Source organism: Vigna radiata, chromosome 10 (assembly GCF_000741045.1).
Source record: "Vigna radiata var. radiata cultivar VC1973A chromosome 10, Vradiata_ver6, whole genome shotgun sequence".
Lineage (NCBI taxonomy): Eukaryota > Viridiplantae > Streptophyta > Magnoliopsida > Fabales > Fabaceae > Vigna > Vigna radiata.
The window spans coordinates 11,176,999-11,188,916 of NC_028360.1; the positions used below are offsets into that span (position 1 = coordinate 11,176,999).

Here is an 11,918-nt window from a genome sequence, read left to right on the forward strand (position 1 = left end):
ATGGAGGGAATAGAGCAGAAAGAAGTGGAAGTAAACGGCATCAAAATGCACGTAGAAGAGAAGGAGAAGGCCCTGTGGTGTTGTTTCTCCACGGCTTCCCCCAACTCTGGCACTCTTGGCACAACCAGATTCTGGCTCTTGATTCGGTCGGATATCACGCTGTTGCACCAGATCTACGTGGTTTCGGTGACTCAGATGTCCCCTCTTCAGTGACCAGCTACACATGTTTTCACATAGTGGCTGACATCGTTGCCCTTATAGACCTTCTGGGTGTCGACCATGTCTTCCTTGTGGCTCATGACTGGGGTGCCATCATGGTTTGGTATCTCTGCATGTTTCGCCCTGAAAAAGTGAAGGTCTATGTACTGCGAATGACAAGACCATAAGTTTCCGTGATGGAGGAACGAGATCATAGTCCTTTACTCGAGGAAGTGTGTTGAAGTATAAATAAAGTCCAACATCAAATAAAAGAGTTGATCACGAATTTATATATACATAAATACTTCTAATAAAGAGAGAGATATTTTGAAGTGGTGTCCAAAACAAATCGGTAACTCGTTAATATTTTTAGAGGACCCTTGAACTATTAATGAAATATGAACTTGTATAACCGTTTGTCACTGTATAACCATGATATATATCAGAAAAAGGAGTAGCTCACTTCAATAATGTAGAAGCAGCTGAGGAATCTCAACCATCACATTGTTGATTTCATCACCAAGTTCTGATCTTATCCAGAGATGAACACATTCAACCTGGAACACGGTTGCAGGGGTGGTGAAGTTGCAGTTGGTATGCGGTGTTTCAAGGCCTTTTAGGTAATATATCTCAGAAAATCAAGAACGTTTTACAAGATGTAATGCTGACTGAAAACTTGTAAGTTAATAAAAATTAATAATTCAAAAACTGCAAATCTAAAAGTCGTGTCGTGTGATTAAATTGAAAGTCTTGTTAATTACTAATAAATATATAATTAACCAATAAATACTGTACATCATTGTTATGCTCCACCATTGGACTATTTTGGCTTAAAGTTATTGCTTTTTGTTATATCAACCAAAGGACTACGTCTCCTTTCACAACTATAATCATACATCAATGAAACAAAGATGGCGACAACAATCTTCATATTGTTTTAATTTTGAATAATTATAGAATTAAATAAATTTTAAAATTGTGGTTATAAGATTTTTGTTAACTTTCATTAAAAGTCATCCTTATTGTGATGTTCTTTACTAAAAGATTATGGCATATTTTAATTCAGTCTATAATTAATTAAAAAACTATTCAAATTTTAAAAGTATAAAAAATTTCATTTAAAATTTGTCATCGAATTATATTATTTTTATTTTTTATTCTTTTATATTTTGAATAGTAAACGTTGTCTTAAAATATTTTTAAAACAAGAACCAAATTTTTATATAGAATCATTAGAAATTTAAATTTAAAAAGGAGGTTTTAGTTAATTAGAGACAAAAATAAAATATATAATAACTTACTATTTATAGGACCTAGAAATTACTCCAAATGGACCAGAAATTATTTCAACAGTTGGATGAAGCAAGATCCAATAACGCGAGAAACGAAAAACTGCATCCAACGATTTAAAACAAGTAACCTGCAACCATTTGTCATCGAATCATCAACCAACGATAATAATTTCTAAATTAAGTAACACTCCGAACCACACGCGCTACCCAAAATTCATAAAGTCCCTACGCTAAAACTGTTTGTCTCAGACTTGGAAGCCCTCTCTAATATATGGACCGACTAGTGTCTGCTTACTGACCTGTCAACTATATAAAAAATCAACTTTAGAAAAAATCACAACCTGGTAAATCAAACTGTCGAACACTCCATTATGTGACGGAACGGTTTAAGGATCTATTTTTTTCATTAACAAGGTAAAAATATACTTATATGATATTGATGGACAATCTTAATAAAAAATTAACTTCGAAACTTATAAATACACAAGTGAGAAAAAGAGGTAGGTGTAGGGATGCCAATGGATTTGGTCGAGTACGAATAGTGTGATACTCGAACCCGACCTGTGTGTAAAAAGTGTATTCGTTACTCGTCTCGTTACCCGCTACCTGCCGAATATCCGTATAAAAAATTCGCAGATTTTTTCAACCCACGGATATTCGTTGGATACACGTTAACAGTGTATGTATTATTATCCAAGCCTAAGTTCTGATCCAAACTCCATTTTCCTTTCTTTTTCAAAACTTATAAACCCTAGATCTTCATTTCAAATCTCAGATCTACACAAAAATATTTCAGGTCTGCACCAAAATATCTTAGATCTGCACTTAAGGATCTCATATTTGCATTAAAGGATCTTAGATCTACACCAAAGCATCTCAGATATGCCTCTCGTCGCCGCTCCCGATGCAGTTCAACTTCTCAAGCTCTGCAAACGGGATCACCTACTGCTGGCTGGCTCCACCGCTGGTTGCGGGTGGAGCCATGAATGGTGGAAGAAGAAGCTGCAAATGTTGCAACAACAACAATATGAAGTCCTTGTGGCATCATTGGGGACATTGATTCTTGTTGTTGGTAGGTGGCGGAAAGAAGAAGGGAAAGAAGAAGAAGGGACCCTTTACTTCCTCTACACTGTAACAAAGACAAAATTAAAAACAAATATTTTAACTTATTTTCTAATTTCATAAAAAAGTAATGGGTAAAATTGGAATTTTGTTCTTTAAACAGGTAGTGGATACCCGCGGGTACAGATAGTGTGATATCCATACCCGACCTGTTAACGAGCGGGTATTAAGTTACCCGCGGATACTAAATATCCACAACGAATTTTTCCCGCAAATATTCACGATTACGAGTTTTATTACCATTCTTAGATAGGTGGTTATATTTATTGAACATTTAAGACTTAATTGTAATAATCGATCAATAATTAAAAACTAAATACTCAAATTTGAACCATACCAAAATAGAGTCGATAAGACACAAGGAAAAGAAAAACAAAGTTAAGAAAAGTGATTGGACCAAACTGGGAAGGTGTGGTTCTGAACCCTATCTACTAAAATAATAATAATAATAGGCATTTGATGAACTTCAAAATAAATGACCGAAGGAATTTAACGAGAAAGCCTATTATAATCAAAATTATAGGCATTTGATGAACTTCAAATGTATCCCATCTTAATTATAAGCTAAATTCAACGGTTTGACCAACTTTTCTCATTGATGAAGCCACGAGAAGCACGCTATAATGTATTTTTACAAATTTTGTTTGCTTTTGTCTAATGGGTCAAAAACAGTTTCGTCAATAAATTGCAATTTAAATGGATTTGATGAAAGAAAGTAAATGTCCACAAGTATACAATAAAATTTCATTATGAGCCATGCAAATGTTCATATGCTAATTTAATCTAAGCTGATGTTATATTTAATTTACCTAAACTTTGAACAACCATCTAAATATAATTGATAATAATAGTTACGTGACAGAATGCACTCCTTACAAACAGAGAACTGTAAATTAGTTACTCAATAAATAATTCATCACGCTCTTCACCAACACTTGGACCGGGGACGTGATTTTGGACTGAAACAAAGATTCAGTTTGCGTCCAATCCCGCTACCTAACAAATTTAAGACCGACAACTTAAAAAAGTTACCATGAATTTAACGTGTTTTTAGATTTAAAAAAAAGTTAAAATCAATGTTCATTTCAAAAAGTTGTTTGCTTTAGAAAAAAATTGTTCATTTTAACTGAACATATTTTTCCCTTGATTTACATATCTTAAAGTAGATATGGATTTAAAAGTGAAATTTATTTTATTGAATTTATATAAATATCGTTTGAGGGCAACCACCACGTCGTACATTACAGTAGATAAAAAAATAGGATTATAATATATTTTTACATTTACTTAACACAAAATATAAAAATAAAATAATTAAAAAATTATAAATCTTTTTATATTTTTTAAAAACAAAATAATAAAAAAAAATATTAAATGAATATAAAAAATTTAAATAAATATAAAAATTTGAAATGTGTTAAAGAAATTTGTTTTTAGGAAATCGAGAAAGTCTCAATCAAAATAAATGAATCGATAACATGTCTCCACCAAAATAAATGAATTGATAGCAAGTGGTTTCTAAAATCGTGTAAAACAAGGAAGGAAATAGTAGCTATTTAGCAGTGGCAGCCATTCATTATTTACCATTTAAGTACATTACCGAGATATTAATAATTTTGGTTTGTTTGCTTATAATGATCATAAATAAAGGACAATGATATTTTAACACCATTTTTTGACACTATTTTGACACTGCACATTTGTCATGATTGAACGATTTCAAATTAAAAAAGTTAAGGCAGGGGTATATTTGGAAAAGAAAAACCAAAGTTTGTTTTTTAATTTGAAATCGTCCAACCACATTTTGACACGTGTGCAGTGTCAAAATAGTGTCAAAAAAATGGTGTTAAAATTTTATTTTCCATAAATAAAATATAACTCTAAGGCTCAGTTTGGATGTCACAAATTAGTATAAACATTTTAAGAAATATATCCCCACATAATAAAAAAAAAAAATTATTTGTCAGATGTTCATTTTTTTTATATCATTTATATATTCCTTATTATGTTATTGTATTACTATAAAGATTCTGAATTACGTGTACATGAAAATATAGTTTCCATGACGTGTGAACGCGGGTATTAAGAAAAGAAAAAAGAAAAAAACGTAGACGAAAGCAGGATATAAAGTGAATCGCTATCTCTAGATAATGTGGTGTATCGGATCCAATAACACTTAAAACCAAAGAGCGTGTGATTAGATTTCGTACTAAGATGGAAGGCGTGGAACACAGAACGGTGGAAGTGAATGGCATAAAAATGCATGTAGCAGAGAAAGGAGAGGGTCCTGTCGTGTTGTTCCTCCATGGCTTCCCCGAGCTCTGGTATTCCTGGCGCCACCAGATTCTCGCTCTCAGCTCCCGAGGCTACCGCGCTGTTGCACCGGATTTACGTGGTTACGGTGATACAGAGGCACCGGTTTCAATCAGCAGCTACACAGGCTTTCATATAGTGGGTGATCTGATTGCGCTTATAGACCTTCTGGGTGTCGACCAAGTCTTCCTTGTGGCTCATGATTGGGGTGCCCTCATAGGTTGGTATCTCTGCATGTTTCGCCCCGACAGAGTGAAGGCCTATGTCTGCCTCAGTGTTCCTTTGCTTCACAGAGATCCCAACATCAGAACCGTCGATGGCATGCGTGCTATGTACGGAGACGACTACTACGTCTGCAGATTTCAGGTATATATTCATTTTACTTTTAAGCTTTTTTTTTTTCTTTTACATAAACTAAAAGGAGAATTTAGTGGAGTAGTGCTAGATCTGATGGTAATTGTTGTATTGAAAACTCGTGACAGAAACCAGGCGAAATGGAGGCTCAGATGGCTGAAGTTGGGACTGAGTATGTGTTGAAAAACATTCTGACAACTCGAAAACCTGGTCCTCCGATATTTCCCAAGGGAGAGTATGGAACTGGGTTCAATCCAGATATGCCGAATTCCTTACCCTCTTGGCTCACGGAAGATGATCTTGCCTATTACGTATCCAAATATGAGAAAACGGGCTTCACAGGACCCTTGAACTATTACAGAAATTTGAACTTGTAATTAATCTATGGTTTTCTTTTGGGTTAAAATTTACCAGAACACAAGTAATTATTTAACTGTATTGTTGCTTACAGAAATTGGGAGCTGACAGCACCATGGAGTGGAGGAAAAATCCAGGTGCCGGTAAAGTTCATCACAGGTGAGTTGGACATGGTGTACACCTCTCTGAACATGAAGGAGTATATCCACGGTGGAGGTTTCAAACAAGATGTTCCAAATTTAGAAGAAGTGATTGTGCAGAAAGATGTAGCTCACTTCAATAATCAGGAAGCAGCTGAGGAAATCAATAATCACATTTATGATTTTATCAAGAAGTTTTGATCACAGAACGAATAGAACACTGATAAAAATAAAGACGAATTGAATATGGAACACAGTCGCAAGGTGGTAGGTGGCGAAGACTCTGAATTGTTACCGATGGATTTGTCTTATCTTTTTATGTGCAAGATCGTCATTTTATCAAACGTGTGCTTTCAAACTCCTGGAAAATTTTCAATCTTTTCGTCTAATAATAATATATTTTCAAACTCGTCATCTGATTACATAAGTTTTCAATCGAGTCCCTTACGTTTATATCATCTTCCCTGATGATACAATTTGTAATTTATTTCCATCAATAAATTTATCTGAAAAATAGTTTTGGAATACATTTTTATGTTCACGTAGGGTGCGTTCGTTTGTGAAAATTTGGAGGAGATGATTTGAAGGAGATTATTTGAATAAATTTGAATGGATTTGAGGGTAATTTTTTTTGTTGTTTTTTGAATGGGTTTGTGAGTAATTGAGAGTGAATTCGAAGGTAAAGTTTGTGAGAATTAGTGTAGAATTTGATTGATGTGATAGATTTAAAAAATTAGTTTAATTGGTAAAAATTAAAGATTATCAAAATACTCCTAGTTATTAAAGTAATATAAAATAATAATTGTTAATGATATATTTAATTATAAAAATATTTATAAAGAGTAAAAATTAAAAATTATTATTAAAATTAATTTTAATATTGTAAAAGAAAATATATTATAATAAAATGAATTTTATAATATTTTTAATTGTAATATTGTAACATTTATTTTTAATTATAATATTGCAATTCTAATCCCAATAAATGGCTCCCTTTAATTGCCACCATCCAAGTTCTTCCACTTTCACATGAGATATCCCTTACAGCACACCAATTTCTCCAACCATTTTACTTCATATCACCACCATGCGTTCCAGTAATGGTACCACACATATGCTGCATCAAGCACCGGAGCCTCTAACGGTAACGGAGGGCGCCACCCTGTGTACTGCAGAGGCGTAGGAGCAGTGGAAAATGGGTTTTTGAAATCCGTGAGCCTAAAAAACCTAACAGGATTTGGTTAGGGACATTTGCCACCCCTGAAATGGAGGTTCTTGCCTATGATGTGGCAGGCTTGCTCTTAAGGGGAAGGATGCCGAACTCAACTTCCCTGACTCTGCCTCTTCTCTTCCCCTTCCTGCTTCATCTGTTGCTCGTGACATTCAGATGGCTGCGGCCAGTGTTGCAGCCGCCGTCGGAGCAGCTAATGATGCACTGAGTGAAGGAAGCCGAGGAAGGAATGTTTCGGTTTCAATGGCAAAAGAGTTTCGGCTTCTCAACGTTGGGTGGAATTCTTTCTAAAAACTGGAATCGTGATTTGTGAAACCGGATACACGATTTGTGCAATCGAATATAACGTGATTTGAAATTTCTTCTAACCACTGTAACCGGATACGCCCATTTTTGGAATCAAATACACGGTCACGAAGAACAACTGAACTCTTCTTCAACCCATGCTTCAAGCTTTCTTCATTTTCATTCATCAACCTCCTCAATAGCAAACGCCTTCTTCATCAGCCATGAACCCTCTTTTTCGTCTTTATCTCATCCACATGGCTCCAACATGCAATAATCACATAAAAATCATAAAACAAAAATTATCTTAGATGAGAGGGCAGATACGACATTTCAATATAAATCAGCGCAAATCTGTTCAAAATAGCGAGATGGATAAAATACAAATATCTCATAAATCAGCGGATTTGTTTCCTCGCAAATCAGCTTAAACGAACACAAAATTTTCATAAATCTATCCACGATTATCACTGTGAACAGGAAATTCCCTTAAAACGAACAGAGCGGTAATGTTGTAAAAATTCGAATGAGAAAAAAGTAATTTTGTTTACTATTTTGAGTTTCTATAAACTATTGATATGTTTGTTAGTTTAAAGGATATTTTAAGTTGACTTTTCTATTCTTTAGTTTTTTTTTTTCTTATTTACTGCCTTCAAATGTGTGTGAGAAATTTCAGGTTGTGGGTTTATTTAAGTCAGCTCATATAATTTGTAGTGAAGAATAAGATGTGTGGTGGGTTGTTCGCTCAACTGTTTAATTAATTAGCTCTAAACGTTAATATAATATTAACGCATAAATAAAAGTTTTAAGTGATAAGGTGTCAATTTTAATTTTTAATTACAATATTCGTGAAAAATGTATTAATTTGTTTAGTTAATGTTGTAGATGAGAAATGTATTATGAATCTCATACTTATATATAGTTATTTCTACTTATTATATTTTGTATATTTATTTCTTTTACAAATCTCGGTTCTGTAATAAAACATAGATGTTCATGAATTATTTTTCTATCACAATATTCTAAATTTTTCTAAATAACTTCATTTGCTTAGACAAAACAAACAATGTCATGTGTCATGTCAAAATAATAGTTAACAAAATAATGAGTTTGATGACAAGAAAATACAAATCCCTAACTTGATTAATGAATATAACGTAGAATTAATTGCGGGTGTCAGTTTCAGAAATTTCAAGTAATTTGATTTTTTTATTTTTTTCATTTATAATAGTAAAATTTTATTGATAAAATAGTTATCAATAAATTATATTCATGTGAAATCAATCAGTGATTACAAATTATGTCGTATTCATAAGTAAATATTATTAATAAATTTTGATCATGGATAAAATTTGTCAATTAATATCTTAATTGAGTCTGTTTCCTCTTCTTTTTACTCTTCTTTTTACTCTTCTTTTTTTCTTTTTTTTCTTTCTCTTTCTCATCATGTCCTCCTTTTTTCCTATCTTTTTATTTTTTTTTCTCCCCTTTTCCAATTTTGATTACCATATGCTGTCATACTATCATGTAATTGCCACAACCTTTCTCACTACATCGATCTCTTCCTTCTTTCCTTCTTTTTTTTTTTTTTTTTCTTTTTCCTCCTCTTATTTCTCTTCTCATCCACCTTCTCTTAATAAAAAAAATCATTAAACTCGGCAAGAAATTAGTTATTCATTTTACAAATGAATTTATCAACAAAAATATCTTCAATAATAAAATCACAAATTATCAATGAAAGAGATCAACATGCATTATCGATAAAAATATTTAATGATAATACAAATTATAATTTATCAATAAATTTTTCTTACATTAATTATCAATATAAATATAGGTCAATAATTTAAATCCCAAAATCCATAAGTAAATATTAGTTTACTCAAAAATTAATTTCAATTTGTTTCATCAATAATTATAAAATTATTGTAGTGTTAGTACAAATACAAAATTTATTTTTAACCATGAATATAATAATTTGTTGAGTCTCTCTCAAATAATAAATAAAAAAGTGTTTTATTCATTAGAAAAAAATCATAATCTTAATATATCCACGTAATTTAATACAATTGAAAACAAAACATACATATATATAACATATATAGAACATAATTATCATCTCAACCATTAATTATTTTTAAAGAAACATATAACCATTAAGGATATGTTTTTAGTCTCTAAACTAGAGCTGTCAAAACGGGTAACCCGGCTCAACTCGGCCCGGCCCACCACGGGTTGGTCACTTAGCGAGTCAACCCAACCCGGCTCATTTATTAGCGAGCCAGAAAAACTTGAACTCGGCCCGACCCACCACGGGTTGGTGGGTAAACGGGTTGGCTTACTATCCTATTTAATTATATTTTTTTTTTAAATAAAAAAAAATACAAACTTTCTATAATTTAAATTTAAACAAATTTCATTCCTAAAAAATTATGTTAAAGACCAATTCCGACAATCAATAAAAAAATATTAGTAAAAAAAAAGAATCAGTACTCAATAACATCAACAAAAAATTAATAGTTTAATCTGTAACATAAATTTCCAAATTCAAAAATATCAAAAAGAGTTTGTTCAAATAATGTATACTCAAATTGTTTAAATAAAATGAACAAAATCTGATACAAGCATGTCAGAACATGAAAAAAATCAATTCATGTCTTCAAATCCCCCAAAACAAAAAACAAATTCGCAAACCCCTAGTTTTATCATTACAAAAAAAAAAGAAAGAGAAGTGAGAAAACAAAAATGTGGAGAAAAGAGAAGAAAAAAGGAAGGGTGTTTTACCTGCTCCTTGAGGAATTTCAGTGAAGTGAAGGTGAGAGCACCGTCAAATGAGAGAAGTACCATGAGAGTGATTTGTAAGAGCAGATGTTACTTTTTTGGTATACACAATGAGTGAAGATAGTATTTTATTTTTTAGGGTTTCAAAAATAAAATAATAAAATAATAAAATAAAATTAGGTAGGTGGGTTGGTGGGCCAACCCGGCTCACCACGGGTTCAACCCGCATGAGCCGGGTCTAAATGAGCTGGGTTGAAATCTGACCCGCACATAAGTGGGTTGTATTTTTCAAACCCAACCCGGCCCGAACCCGTGACGGGCCGGGTTGGCTCGCGGGTTGTGACCCATTTTGACGGCTCTACTCTAAACTATCATGCAATTTTAATTTTAGTTTTTTCATGATTAACACTGTCAATTTTTGTTCTGATCATCTTCAAGACACATGTATAGCTAACTAATAAATTCTCTCATACATTCTTATTACTACGTGTCCCTTTATTAAGCATAATTAAAACGTTGATCATTGTCATTAATCACATGTCCAACGTATTAGCATTAAACCTTCATCGAAACATGTGTTAGGCTTAAAACAAACTATATTTAATTTGATCATAGCACTTGGTTTTGCATATTAACATGATTCTTTACTTGGTAGTTGCAACACAAAAAGTGAAGGGATCGTGGAGATTGTTGACAGATTGAAGCAAAAAGTTTAATCTTGTTTGCTTGTACATTTTGATTAGCATTGGGAAACCGAGCATGATTCAAGGTCAAGAAAGAACTCTCTAACAATTGAACTCCACTTTGAAATTAAGTCTAACTCTAATCTCCAATTGTTCACTCTCTTCCTCGACCCTGCTTTCAATAACAAATTTTGCAAATTCGGGATTTCAATACCAATTCAAGAAATGATTTCCACTCCCAAAGAGACCCAGTTAACCTTAAATATTGTGGATACTGAAAAATTAATCAACCAAAAAATGTTAGGGAACTCGAACTCCCTCTTCACATTATACAATTTATCAACACTAATGAACTTGTTCTTGAACATCATTACCCGCTTTGGGTTTGATTTGACTATAGTAGACATTGAAGTAACATGAGATTTGGTTGATAAAGGTTTCAGTTTTGACCTTGAACGGTGACAAGTTATAACTACTTTCATTTTCTATGTTCAATTACACGTTTATCACTTAATTGTACATGAATCTTGAAGATATGACACACTGTTAACTAAAAATTAACTGTGTTAGTTATAGAAGACGAAATCTTGAACTTTTCAGAAGAAAAATGATGAAAATGAATAAAAGTCTAAGAAAAAAAAACTAAAACCAAAATCATATGATAGAAAAGAAAAAAAACATATTTAATCCAACCATTAATGTTAATACACAACCATTATAAAAATACACAAAACAAATTATAATTTATTAAATATAATACTGAAATATAAAAATTAATTAATTTTAAAAAAAATTATGATGCAACTAATTAAAAAATTTTAACTATATCATATTTCATCTCACCAGTTTACCTGTCTATCTAACGAAATTTCTTCCACTCACAAGTTAGATAAGTGTAAGCTATATATACTTTATTATATATTTGCATATATAGTATAATTGTATTTAATATATTTATTAATTAGTTTTCAAAAACAGGACAAATAAAACCATTTTTTTGAATTTCTATTAAATTTTTTTCTTATACTCTATACACCATCAATTAAAATATATTATTTATAAGATAAACATAAAAAATAATAATATTAATAATAGTAATGTATAAAAGAAATAATAAAATCACTTTACTAATAACTTTATAAATATAACCCAATTTTCTTCA

The 11,918-nt window shown here is 31.9% G+C and overlaps 1 protein-coding gene and 1 pseudogene across 1 annotated transcript; both read left to right on the forward strand.

Annotated features, from left to right (window-relative positions):
* LOC106774819 lies at positions 1-2,550 on the forward strand (annotated as a pseudogene).
* Positions 2,551-4,722: 2,172 nt separating this feature from the next.
* LOC106775413 (epoxide hydrolase A-like) lies at positions 4,723-6,183 on the forward strand. The gene is made up of 3 exons (XM_014662537.2): positions 4,723-5,291; positions 5,408-5,652; positions 5,731-6,183. Exons 1-3 carry the CDS (start codon positions 4,827-4,829, stop codon positions 5,975-5,977), a joined length of 957 nt encoding a protein of 318 aa, XP_014518023.1. The 5' UTR covers positions 4,723-4,826; the 3' UTR covers positions 5,978-6,183.
* Positions 6,184-11,918: the final 5,735 nt, after the last annotated feature.

What these genes read in the sequence shown, in the direction of transcription:
- LOC106775413 (XM_014662537.2), top strand. Translation starts at nt 4,827, where the DNA reads ATGGAAGGCGTGGAACACAGAACGGTGGAAGTGAATGGCATAAAAATG. An exon ending in ACTACGTCTGCAGATTTCAG is followed by an intron (nt 5,292 to 5,407) that starts GTATATATTCAT and finishes AACTCGTGACAG; the next exon opens with AAACCAGGCGAAATGGAGGC. An exon ending in TATTACAGAAATTTGAACTT is followed by an intron (nt 5,653 to 5,730) that starts GTAATTAATCTA and finishes TGTTGCTTACAG; the next exon opens with AAATTGGGAGCTGACAGCAC.